At 48.7% G+C, this 13,537-nt stretch overlaps 1 protein-coding gene across 1 annotated transcript in view; it reads right to left on the bottom strand.

Moving 5' to 3' along the window:
* Positions 1-13,537, bottom strand: part of adgrg6 (adhesion G protein-coupled receptor G6) — a gene marked incomplete at its 5' end in the record, with an annotated part of 37,786 nt that overhangs the window by 22,163 nt on the left and 2,086 nt on the right. The window contains 4 exon segments of the mRNA XM_084314084.1: positions 5,040-5,142; positions 13,099-13,149; positions 13,152-13,301; positions 13,304-13,365. Coding sequence (XP_084170210.1) covers positions 5,040-5,142; positions 13,099-13,149; positions 13,152-13,301; positions 13,304-13,365 — 366 coding nt within the window.

Here is a 13,537-nt window from a genome sequence, read left to right as displayed (position 1 = left end):
CTCCTCCTCTCCTGTAGTCTATGACCAGCTTCACTCCCCCTCTCCTGTAGTCTATGACCAGCTTCTCTCCTCATCTCCTGTAGTCTATGACCAGCTTCTCTCCTCATCTCCTGTAGTCTATGACCAGCTTCTCTCCCTCCTCTCCTGTAGTCTATGACCAGCTTCTCTCCTCCTCTCCTGTAGTCTATGACCAGCTTCTCTCCTCCTCTCCTGTAGTCTATGACCAGCTTCTCTCCTCCTCTCCTGTAGTCTATGACCAGCTTCTCTCCTCCTCTCCTGTAGTCTATGACCAGCTTCTCTCCTCCTCTCCTGTAGTCTATGACCAGCTTCTCTCCCCCTCTCCTGTAGTCTATGACCAGCTTCTCTCCTCCTCTCCTGTAGTCTATGACCAGCTTCTCTCCTCCTCTCCTGTAGTCTATGACCAGCTTCTCTCCTGTAGTCTATGACCAGCTTCTCTCCCCCTCTCCTGTAGTCTATGACCAGCTTCTCTCCTGTAGTCTATGACCAGCTTCTCTCCTGTAGTCTATGACCAGCTTCTCTCCTGTAGTCTATGACCAGCTTCTCTCCCCCTCTCCTGTAGTCTATGACCAGCTTCTCTCCTGTAGTCTATGACCAGCTTCTCTCCTGTAGTCTATGACCAGCTTCTCTCCCCCTCTCCTGTAGTCTATGACCAGCTTCTCTCCTGTAGTCTATGACCAGCTTCTCTCCCCCTCTCCTGTAGTCTATGACCAGCTTCTCTCCCCCTCTCCTGTAGTCTATGACCAGCTTCTCTCCCCCTCTCTTGTAGTCTATGACCAGCTTCTCTCCCCCTCTCCTGTAGTCTATGACCAGCTTCTCTCCTGTAGTCTATGACCAGCTTCTCTCCTCCTCTCCTGTAGCCTATGACCAGCTTCTCTCCCCCTCTCCTGTAGTCTATGACCAGCTTCTCTCCTCCTCTCCTGTAGTCTATGACCAGCTTCTCTCCTCCTCTCCTGTAGTCTATGACCAGCTTCTCTCCTCCTCTCCTGTAGTCTATGACCAGTTTCTCTCCTCCTCTCCTGTAGTCTATGACCAGCTTTTTTTTCTTTTTTTTTTGCACCAAACTTCACATGAAGGTTCAAAACACATTATACAGTATAGAACTTTATATGTTGAAAAAAAATTCCCTAGTAAACTATGGAGTTATTCATGTCCAATATTGTATGCTCACATAAAGGTGATGATGATAAATGTATGATGGTGACTCTACACTGCACCAGAAATAAAGGGTAGCTTCTCCTGAATCATCCTCTCAGGAATAACACTTGATACCGACTCAAAGAATAAGCTCAGAATGCCCAAACATATAACACTATGCCCACACATATAACACTATGCCCAAACATATAACACTATGCCCAAACATATAACACTATGCCCAAACATATAACACTATGCCCAAACATATAACACTATGCCCAAACATATAACACTATGCCCAGGCGAACATATAACACTATGCCCAAACATATAACACTATGCCCAGGCAAACATATAACACTATGCCCAAACATATAACACTATGCCCAAACATATAACACTATGCCCAAACATATAACACTATGCCCAAACATATAACACTATGCCCAAACATATAATACTATGCCCAAATGTATAACACCATGCCCAAACATATAACACTATGCCCAAACATATAACACTATGCCCAAACATATAACACTATGCCCAGGCGAACATATAACACTATGCCCAAACATATAACACTATGCCCAAATGTATAACACTATGCCCAAACATATAACACTATGCCCAAACATATAACACTATGCCCAAACATATAACACTATGCCCAAACATATAACACTATGCCCAAACATATAACACTATGCCCAAACATATAACACTATGCCCAAACATATAACACTATGCCCAAACGTATAACACTATGCCCAAACATATAACACTATGCCCAAACATATAACACTATGCCCAAACATATAACACTATGCCCAAACATATAACACTATGCCCAAACGTATAACACTATGCCCAAACATATAACACTATGCCCAAACATATAACACTATGCCCAAACATATAACACTATGCCCAAACGTATAACACTATGCCCAAACGTATAACACTATGCCCAAACATATAACACTATGCCCAAACATATAACACTATGCCCAAACATATAACACTATGCCCAGGCAAACCATCGTCTATGTCGGCTTTGAGGATTACACACACTCAACCAATTCCGATCACACTTATTCACCATCTAAGGTAAATAGCCGTTGTGCCATCAAGCTGATTCAAACACAGTCTGGGGGAGAAGCTGCTCTCCGTAGCCAAACCAAAGCCAAGTAGGTGACTCTTAAATATGCTAAGGTTAATTAAACATAATTTGGTGTTTTTACAAGGCGATTACTGACTTAACAGCCCTGTTTAACGTGGCTGACTACCATTTATGACTGCACAGACACACAGGAGCTATTAAGATATGTTGAGTCAAAGTCCTTGTTGCTAGTGGGAAAAGTAGGCATCATACAGCATCTTATCGGGTCAAACTGAAAAAAAGTATAAATTCTACTTATAGCACGATAAGAGTTATGCAAGATTCTGGTCTCTTTTGAAAGGTAACATTCGGAAGTTTCTTACACAATAAAGAAAAATCACTTTGAGTGCTAATGAAATAGAGTAACAGAGGTTTGAACACACCGAAGTAAAAGTTGTGTGTACTCACATTTATTTTTACTTGTTGCCAGATGCCTGTTTTTAAGTTCCAGCTGAGAGGTTCCATAGCCTGAAGTCTTATGTAGTACAGGTCCCAAGTTTATAAAGATCCCACGGGAAATGTATGTTTTACAAAGGTTTTTGTACTGTGTGTACCGGTACAAATTTGGCTGGGCCGTCCGATGCATATAATAAGAGGTTAAGAAATTACAGTAGTTAAAAGTTTTTCTGTTTATATTCACATTTCCAAAAGAGTTTTCTATCATTTATATTGTTGTTCTATGATCTACAAGGTGATTACATTTCCTACGGCGCCTGATATCCTTTGCAAAGCCTACTTCCACAGTTGTCTTTGCTCTCACACTGATTACATCCCATCCGTGTCAAGTTTCACTTTTGGTTTTGGTTTCACTTTTGGTTTTGGTTTCACTTTTGGTTTTGGTTTCATGTTCAAGTTGTAATGAGTGCGACCTCGTTTGATTGACAGGCCGTCAGCTTGTTAGACCAGTGGTCCCCTTCATGTCGAGGACCCCCACGTTAGGCCAAAATGTTTCTTAACATCTTGTGGCAGGGACTCCCATCTGAGCATGTTTTGGATATGATTAAGTACAGAATTCCATAGGTGTCTGTCTACAGTGAAAGTGACACCTATGACCAGAATAGTTGTATTGTAATAATTGTATATTCTCTCACTGGGATAACACATGCAATTGTGAAATTAAACAATGCATAATTTCTCTGTACATACATCTGATTAGCACTAGTACTCAGTAATACTAATCTATATATTTCATACCCAGTCTAAACTCTTAACGCGTAGCCATATTTTCAGATAATTCGCCTAAAAGCACATACCCAAGTAAATGGAAGATTGCTCCACTTCTACAAGGTCCGTGTGCATGTTCTCGGTATCTAAAGATATCTGTGGATCTCAGGGAATGTATTCCGAGTGTCGGAAATATTGTGTCTGTTACTATGCTTGAGTAAATTGTAATGAACCAAAGGAGAATATAATTTTTATTTTCTAGACCTGACCAGACATGAAAAAAAAAAAACTAGCAAATGAATTAAGGGCAGATGATTAACAGGAGGTTTTGTAGATACAGTACTGAATTCTGCCATCTGGACACATGCAATTTGAATATGATTATAGAATATAGAATATCAGGCCCATAAATGACATTATTATGCTCAAGTCACACATCTATGGATTTCCAATGGCAGAGTTCAATCTGGATTTAGTATCACCAGGCGTCCCTGACAGGGCAGCAAATACTGTGAATGAAATCTACTGTAAGTACAGTTACTTTTTTATAATGCAAATTGCTCCGCCATTTTTCATCAGATAGCAAAGCCGTGTTTTGCTAGACGTTCACAGAAAGGTAGAGAAACTAACTAACTGTGTTCTATTTTATGGCAATAACGTTCAGTTTTGTTTGGGGCTGAGGCCAAACGTTTGAATGTCCGGACCTTCGTTCGTTACGTTGGCTTTCAAATCTTAATTAATGGGTTTGAACCTCCGCTTTTAAATATATTTAAATTTCCGTTAAAATTTTTTTTTAAATGTATTTTACACTAAAAATATATATCAGAATTTGATATATATCAGATACTATGTTGTGTTTACAATAATTTGAAAGTCACGCGCGAACACAGGTCACAATTAACAGTCTAGTGCGATGCGGAGGGGTCGCCGTCATATCAAATCAAATCAAATGTATCTGTAAGGCCCGACAACACACGTTAATGTCCCCGTGGGCCGGACACGTCTTCTCTAAACAAGTCGAGAAGAAACATAAATCAGGAACAAAACAAAAACACCATGAAGTCCAATCACCTGTTGTACATTGTATATTATTATTATTACACTTTACTGTTACAATTGCAAAAAAAACGTATTGTCGTTGTACTGTACTGTGCTGTATAATGACAATACATTTCAATCAAATTGAATCGAATCTGATCTAATCTAATCTAATGTATTATAATATAACCGAATCTAATATAATCTATTCCATTCTAATCTAATCAAATCTAATCTAATTGTATCTAATGTTATAATAATATAATCTATTCCATTCTAACCTAATCTAATCTAGTCTAATCTTTAATAATAGTTGAACCCTTTCACTGCCACGCGACAGAAGGTTAACCCTTTACTATCGCACAACCGACGGCGGAGCTAATGATGCTAATGATGGAGCATCGCCGTCGGTTGTGTGATAGTAAAGGGCTAACCTTCTGTACTGTCACAGTGAAAGGGTTAACCGGCTGTCCGTGTGGCAGTGAAAGGGTTAAGGTAAACAGAGGAGAAGACTTACAACTCCGAGGCCCCCTGCCCCCCCGGCCCCCGGCCGTACTCCTGCTTCCCGTACGAGTTCTTGTCCACGGCCACCACCAAGCCCACGAGCAAGGCAGGCAGACCTGAGAGCAGCGGGAGAAACATCTTTAGTAACACAAGGACCTGCCCACGAGCAAGGCAGGCAGACCTGAGAGCAGCGAGAGAAACATCTTTAGTAACACAAGGACCTGCCCACGAGCAAGGCAGGCAGACCTGAGAGCAGCGGGAGAAACATCTTTAGTAACACAAGGACCTGCCCACGAGCAAGGCAGGCAGACCTGAGAGCAGCGGGAGAAACATCTTTAGTAACACAAGGACCTGCCCACGAGCAAGGCAGGCAGACCTGAGAGCAGCGGGAGAGACATCTTTAGTAACACAAGGACCTGCCCACGAGCAAGGCAGGCAGACCTGAGACCAGCGAGAGAGACATCTTTAGTAACACAAGGACCTGCCCACGAGCAAGACAGGCAGACCTGAGAGCAGCGGGAGAAACATCTTTAGTAACACAAGGACCTGCCCACGAGCAAGGCAGGCAGACCTGAGAGCAGCGAGAGAGACATCTTTAGTAACACAAGGACCTGCCCACGAGCAAGGCAGGCAGACCTGAGAGCAGCGAGAGAGACATCTTTAGTAACACAAGGACCTGCCCACGAGCAAGGCAGGCAGACCTGAGACCAGCGAGAGAGACATCTTTAGTAACACAAGGACCTGCCCACGAGCAAGGCAGGCAGACCTGAGAGCAGCGGGAGAAACATCTTTAGTAACACAAGGACCTGCCCACGAGCAAGGCAGGCAGACCTGAGAGCAGCGGGAGAAACATCTTTAGTAACACAAGGACCTGCCCACGAGCAAGGCAGGCAGACCTGAGAGCAGCGGGAGAAACATCTTTAGTAACACAAGGACCTGCCCACGAGCAAGGCAGGCAGACCTGAGACCAGCGAGAGAGACATCTTTAGTAACACAAGGACCTGCCCACAAGCAAGGCAGGCAGACCTGAGACCAGCGAGAGAGACATATTTAGTAACACAAGGACCTGCCCACGAGCAAGGCAGGCAGACCTGAGAGCAGCGAGAGAGACATCTTTAGTAACACAAGGACCTGCCCACGAGCAAGGCAGGCAGACCTGAGACCAGCGAGAGAGACATCTTTAGTAACACAAGGACCTGCCCACGAGCAAGGCAGGCAGACCTGAGAGCAGCGAGAGAGACATCTTTAGTAACACAAGGACCTGCCCACGAGCAAGGCAGGCAGACCTGAGACCAGCGAGAGAGACATCTTTAGTAACACAAGGACCTGCCCACGAGCAAGGCAGGCAGACCTGAGAGCAGCGAGAGAGACATCTTTAGTAACACAAGGACCTGCCCACGAGCAAGGCAGGCAGACCTGAGACCAGCGAGAGAGACATCTTTAGTAACACAAGGACCTGCCCACGAGCAAGGCAGGCAGACCTGAGAGCAGCGGGAGAAACATCTTTAGTAACACAAGGACCTGCCCACGAGCAAGGCAGGCAGACCTGAGAGCAGCGGGAGAAACATCTTTAGTAACACAAGGACCTGCCCACGAGCAAGGCAGGCAGACCTGAGAGCAGCGGGAGAAACATCTTTAGTAACACAAGGACCTGCCCACGAGCAAGGCAGGCAGACCTGAGACCAGCGAGAGAGACATCTTTAGTAACACAAGGACCTGCCCACGAGCAAGGCAGGCAGACCTGAGAGCAGCGAGAGAGACATCTTTAGTAACACAAGGACCTGCCCACGAGCAAGGCAGGCAGACCTGAGACCAGCGAGAGAGACATCTTTAGTAACACAAGGACCTGCCCACGAGCAAGGCAGGCAGACCTGAGAGCAGCGAGAGAGACATCTTTAGTAACACAAGGACCTGCCCACGAGCAAGGCAGGCAGACCTGAGACCAGCGAGAGAGACATCTTTAGTAACACAAGGACCTGCCCACGAGCAAGGCAGGCAGACCTGAGAGCAGCGAGAGAGACATCTTTAGTAACACAAGGACCTGCCCACGAGCAAGGCAGGCAGACCTGAGACCAGCGAGAGAGACATCTTTAGTAACACAAGGACCTGCCCACGAGCAAGGCAGGCAGACCTGAGACCAGCGAGAGAGACATCTTTAGTAACACAAGGACCTGCCCACGAGCAAGGCAGGCAGACCTGAGAGCAGCGAGAGAGACATCTTTAGTAACACAAGGACCTGCCCACGAGCAAGGCAGGCAGACCTGAGACCAGCGGGAGAAACATCTTTAGTAACACAAGGACCTGCCCACGAGCAAGGCAGGCAGACCTGAGACCAGCGAGAGAGACATCTTTAGTAACACAAGGACCTGCCCACGAGCAAGGCAGGCAGACCTGAGAGCAGCGAGAGAGACATCTTTAGTAACACAAGGACCTGCCCACGAGCAAGGCAGGCAGACCTGAGAGCAGCGAGAGAGACATCTTTAGTAACACAAGGACCTGCCCACGAGCAAGGCAGGCAGACCTGAGAGCAGCGAGAGAGACATCTTTAGTAACACAAGGACCTGCCCACGAGCAAGGCAGGCAGACCTGAGACCAGCGAGAGAGACATCTTTAGTAACACAAGGACCTGCCCACGAGCAAGGCAGGCAGACCTGAGACCAGCGAGAGAGACATCTTTAGTAACACAAGGACCTGCCCACGAGCAAGGCAGGCAGACCTGAGAGCAGCGAGAGAGACATCTTTAGTAACACAAGGACCTGCCCACGAGCAAGGCAGGCAGACCTGAGAGCAGCGAGAGAGACATCTTTAGTAACACAAGGACCTGCCCACGAGCAAGGCAGGCAGACCTGAGACCAGCGAGAGAGACATCTTTAGTAACACAAGGACCTGCCCACGAGCAAGGCAGGCAGACCTGAGAGCAGCGAGAGAGACATCTTTAGTAACACAAGGACCTGCCCACGAGCAAGGCAGGCAGACCTGAGACCAGCGAGAGAGACATCTTTAGTAACACAAGGACCTGCCCACGAGCAAGGCAGGCAGACCTGAGAGCAGCGAGAGAGACATCTTTAGTAACACAAGGACCTGCCCACGAGCAAGGCAGGCAGACCTGAGACCAGCGAGAGAGACATCTTTAGTAACACAAGGACCTGCCCACGAGCAAGGCAGGCAGACCTGAGACCAGCGAGAGAGACATCTTTAGTAACACAAGGACCTGCCCACGAGCAAGGCAGGCAGACCTGAGACCAGCGAGAGAGACATCTTTAGTAACACAAGGACCTGCCCACGAGCAAGGCAGGCAGACCTGAGAGCAGCGGGAGAAACATCTTTAGTAACACAAGGACCTGCCCACGAGCAAGGCAGGCAGACCTGAGACCAGCGAGAGAGACATCTTTAGTAACACAAGGACCTGCCCACGAGCAAGGCAGGCAGACCTGAGAGCAGCGGGAGAAACATCTTTAGTAACACAAGGACCTGCCCACGAGCAAGGCAGGCAGACCTGAGAGCAGCGAGAGAGACATCTTTAGTAACACAAGGACCTGCCCACGAGCAAGGCAGGCAGACCTGAGAGCAGCGAGAGAGACATCTTTAGTAACACAAGGACCTGCCCACGAGCAAGGCAGGCAGACCTGAGACCAGCGAGAGAGACATCTTTAGTAACACAAGGACCTGCCCACGAGCAAGGCAGGCAGACCTGAGACCAGCGAGAGAGACATCTTTAGTAACACAAGGACCTGCCCACGAGCAAGGCAGGCAGACCTGAGAGCAGCGAGAGAGACATCTTTAGTAACACAAGGACCTGCCCACGAGCAAGGCAGGCAGACCTGAGACCAGCGAGAGAGACATCTTTAGTAACACAAGGACCTGCCCACGAGCAAGGCAGGCAGACCTGAGAGCAGCGAGAGAGACATCTTTAGTAACACAAGGACCTGCCCACGAGCAAGGCAGGCAGACCTGAGACCAGCGAGAGAGACATCTTTAGTAACACAAGGACCTGCCCACGAGCAAGGCAGGCAGACCTGAGAGCAGCGGGAGAAACATCTTTAGTAACACAAGGACCTGCCCACGAGCAAGGCAGGCAGACCTGAGAGCAGCGAGAGAGACATCTTTAGTAACACAAGGACCTGCCCACGAGCAAGGCAGGCAGACCTGAGACCAGCGAGAGAGACATCTTTAGTAACACAAGGACCTGCCCACGAGCAAGGCAGGCAGACCTGAGACCAGCGAGAGAGACATCTTTAGTAACACAAGGACCTGCCCACGAGCAAGGCAGGCAGACCTGAGACCAGCGAGAGAGACATCTTTAGTAACACAAGGACCTGCCCACGAGCAAGGCAGGCAGACCTGAGAGCAGCGAGAGAGACATCTTTAGTAACACAAGGACCTGCCCACGAGCAAGGCAGGCAGACCTGAGAGCAGCGAGAGAGACATCTTTAGTAACACAAGGACCTGCCCACGAGCAAGGCAGGCAGACCTGAGACCAGCGAGAGAGACATCTTTAGTAACACAAGGACCTGCCCACGAGCAAGGCAGGCAGACCTGAGAGCAGCGGGAGAAACATCTTTAGTAACACAAGGACCTGCCCACGAGCAAGGCAGGCAGACCTGAGAGCAGCGAGAGAGACATCTTTAGTAACACAAGGACCTGCCCACGAGCAAGGCAGGCAGACCTGAGAGCAGCGGGAGAAACATCTTTAGTAACACAAGGACCTGCCCACGAGCAAGGCAGGCAGACCTGAGAGCAGCGAGAGAGACATCTTTAGTAACACAAGGACCTGCCCACGAGCAAGGCAGGCAGACCTGAGACCAGCGAGAGAGACATCTTTAGTAACACAAGGACCTGCCCACGAGCAAGGCAGGCAGACCTGAGAGCAGCGAGAGAGACATCTTTAGTAACACAAGGACCTGCCCACGAGCAAGGCAGGCAGACCTGAGAGCAGCGGGAGAAACATCTTTAGTAACACAAGGACCTGCCCACGAGCAAGGCAGGCAGACCTGAGACCAGCGAGAGAGACATCTTTAGTAACACAAGGACCTGCCCACGAGCAAGGCAGGCAGACCTGAGACCAGCGAGAGAGACATCTTTAGTAACACAAGGACCTGCCCACGAGCAAGGCAGGCAGACCTGAGAGCAGCGAGAGAGACATCTTTAGTAACACAAGGACCTGCCCACGAGCAAGGCAGGCAGACCTGAGACCAGCGAGAGAGACATCTTTAGTAACACAAGGACCTGCCCACGAGCAAGGCAGGCAGACCTGAGAGCAGCGGGAGAAACATCTTTAGTAACACAAGGACCTGCCCACGAGCAAGGCAGGCAGACCTGAGAGCAGCGAGAGAGACATCTTTAGTAACACAAGGACCTGCCCACGAGCAAGGCAGGCAGACCTGAGAGCAGCGGGAGAAACATCTTTAGTAACACAAGGACCTGCCCACGAGCAAGGCAGGCAGACCTGAGACCAGCGAGAGAGACATCTTTAGTAACACAAGGACCTGCCCACGAGCAAGGCAGGCAGACCTGAGAGCAGCGGGAGAAACATCTTTAGTAACACAAGGACCTGCCCACGAGCAAGGCAGGCAGACCTGAGAGCAGCGAGAGAGACATCTTTAGTAACACAAGGACCTGCCCACGAGCAAGGCAGGCAGACCTGAGAGCAGCGAGAGAGACATCTTTAGTAACACAAGGACCTGCCCACGAGCAAGGCAGGCAGACCTGAGAGCAGCGAGAGAGACATCTTTAGTAACACAAGGACCTGCCCACGAGCAAGGCAGGCAGACCTGAGACCAGCGAGAGAGACATCTTTAGTAACACAAGGACCTGCCCACGAGCAAGGCAGGCAGACCTGAGAGCAGCGAGAGAGACATCTTTAGTAACACAAGGACCTGCCCACGAGCAAGGCAGGCAGACCTGAGAGCAGCGAGAGAGACATCTTTAGTAACACAAGGACCTGCCCACGAGCAAGGCAGGCAGACCTGAGAGCAGCGGGAGAAACATCTTTAGTAACACAAGGACCTGCCCACGAGCAAGGCAGGCAGACCTGAGACCAGCGAGAGAGACATCTTTAGTAACACAAGGACCTGCCCACGAGCAAGGCAGGCAGACCTGAGAGCAGCGGGAGAAACATCTTTAGTAACACAAGGACCTGCCCACGAGCAAGGCAGGCAGACCTGAGAGCAGCGAGAGAGACATCTTTAGTAACACAAGGACCTGCCCACGAGCAAGGCAGGCAGACCTGAGAGCAGCGAGAGAGACATCTTTAGTAACACAAGGACCTGCCCACGAGCAAGGCAGGCAGACCTGAGAGCAGCGAGAGAGACATCTTTAGTAACACAAGGACCTGCCCACGAGCAAGGCAGGCAGACCTGAGACCAGCGAGAGAGACATCTTTAGTAACACAAGGACCTGCCCACGAGCAAGGCAGGCAGACCTGAGAGCAGCGAGAGAGACATCTTTAGTAACACAAGGACCTGCCCACGAGCAAGGCAGGCAGACCTGAGAGCAGCGAGAGAGACATCTTTAGTAACACAAGGACCTGCCCACGAGCAAGGCAGGCAGACCTGAGAGCAGCGAGAGAGACATCTTTAGTAACACAAGGACCTGCCCACGAGCAAGGCAGGCAGACCTGAGACCAGCGAGAGAGACATCTTTAGTAACACAAGGACCTGCCCACGAGCAAGGCAGGCAGACCTGAGAGCAGCGGGAGAAACATCTTTAGTAACACAAGGACCTGCCCACGAGCAAGGCAGGCAGACCTGAGAGCAGCGGGAGAAACATCTTTAGTAACACAAGGACCTGCCCACGAGCAAGGCAGGGCAGACCTGAGACCAGCGAGAGAGACATCTTTAGTAACACAAGGACCTGCCCACGAGCAAGGCAGGCAGACCTGAGACCAGCGAGAGAGACATCTTTAGTAACACAAGGACCTGCCCACGAGCAAGGCAGGCAGACCTGAGACCAGCGAGAGAGACATCTTTAGTAACACAAGGACCTGCCCACGAGCAAGGCAGGCAGACCTGAGACCAGCGAGAGAGACATCTTTAGTAACACAAGGACCTGCCCACGAGCAAGGCAGGCAGACCTGAGAGCAGCGAGAGAGACATCTTTAGTAACACAAGGACCTGCCCACGAGCAAGGCAGGCAGACCTGAGACCAGCGAGAGAGACATCTTTAGTAACACAAGGACCTGCCCACGAGCAAGGCAGGCAGACCTGAGACCAGCGAGAGAGACATCTTTAGTAACACAAGGACCTGCCCACGAGCAAGGCAGGCAGACCTGAGAGCAGCGGGAGAAACATCTTTAGTAACACAAGGACCTGCCCACGAGCAGGCAGGCAGACCTGAGACCAGCGAGAGAGACATCTTTAGTAATTAGGGCTAAAGTCAGTTTCTCACGTTAATTAGATTAATTAATTACACAGCAAATTATCGCGTTATGAAAATTAACTCAAAATGTATTAAAAATGTATCTATGGATCTCAGGGAATGTATTCCCAGTGTCAGAAATACTGTGTCTGTTACTAGGCTTGAGTCAATTGTAATGAACCAAAGGAGAGTATCAATAAAAAAATGAATCTTCTGAAATCTTCTGGAAGTTTCAAGAAACAAGCGTTTTTCAAAATGGTATAAAACGGAAATGAACCGATTAAAAAAACAATCAAAGTCATTGATAAGCGACGGCCATATTAGACACATAGCCATAATTTAAGATGTAGTTTATGCGTTCGCAAATATGAGAGCTCTATCATTGAAGTGGGTGGCGGCATTCAATGGGGTAAATAGGAAAATACGTAGATTTGCACAACATTCATACCTCATTTGCACCGTACCCTAAGTTTTGTACCTCATCTCATTTCTGCATTGTACCTCACTGTTACTCATTTTACTCTGTATTGTATATTGTATTATATATATATATTGACTGAACATTAATTTACTTACGTTATACTTACTTCTTAATGACTTTTTCTTTACTGTATGTAGCACACTCTCAGGGGCTCATAAAGTATTCTGTATTTTGTTGTGACAAATAATAAACAAACTTGAAACTTTAACCACCACCAAACCCCCCCCCCACTCACCCCAGCCGACGATGCAGAACTTGAGGATGTATCGGCGTATGTAGGTGTTGACACTTTGACCAGAGCGATGTACATGTGGATGGACTCCAGACCCATCCAGGTGAACGACGTCAGCAGGAAGTAGTGCAGGAAGATGGCCACGGCCACACACAGCCAATCGGCTTCCAGCCCGGCCAGCCAGCCGTCCAATAGGAAGACCATGTGAGGAATAACAAGGAAGTACTGAGGTTCATCAGGATCTTGGACGGGTAGTCTCTCCGGAGCTTCCTGTGGGTGGGGGGGGGGGGGGGGGGGAGGAGAGGGAGGGGAGGAGAGGAGGGAGGAGGAGGAGGAGGAGGGGATAGGAGGGGAAGGAGGAGGAGAGGACGGGAGGAGGAGAGGAGGGGAGGAGGAGAGGAGGAGAGGAGAGGAAGGGAGGAGGAGAGGAAGGGAGGAGAGG

The sequence above is a fragment of the Notolepis coatsorum genome (assembly GCF_963971535.1).
Source record: "Notolepis coatsorum genome assembly, chromosome: 5".
Lineage (NCBI taxonomy): Eukaryota > Metazoa > Chordata > Actinopteri > Aulopiformes > Paralepididae > Notolepis > Notolepis coatsorum.
The sequence above is the reverse complement of the archived record's forward strand: the minus strand, read 5'-3'. Positions and strand labels throughout refer to the sequence as shown.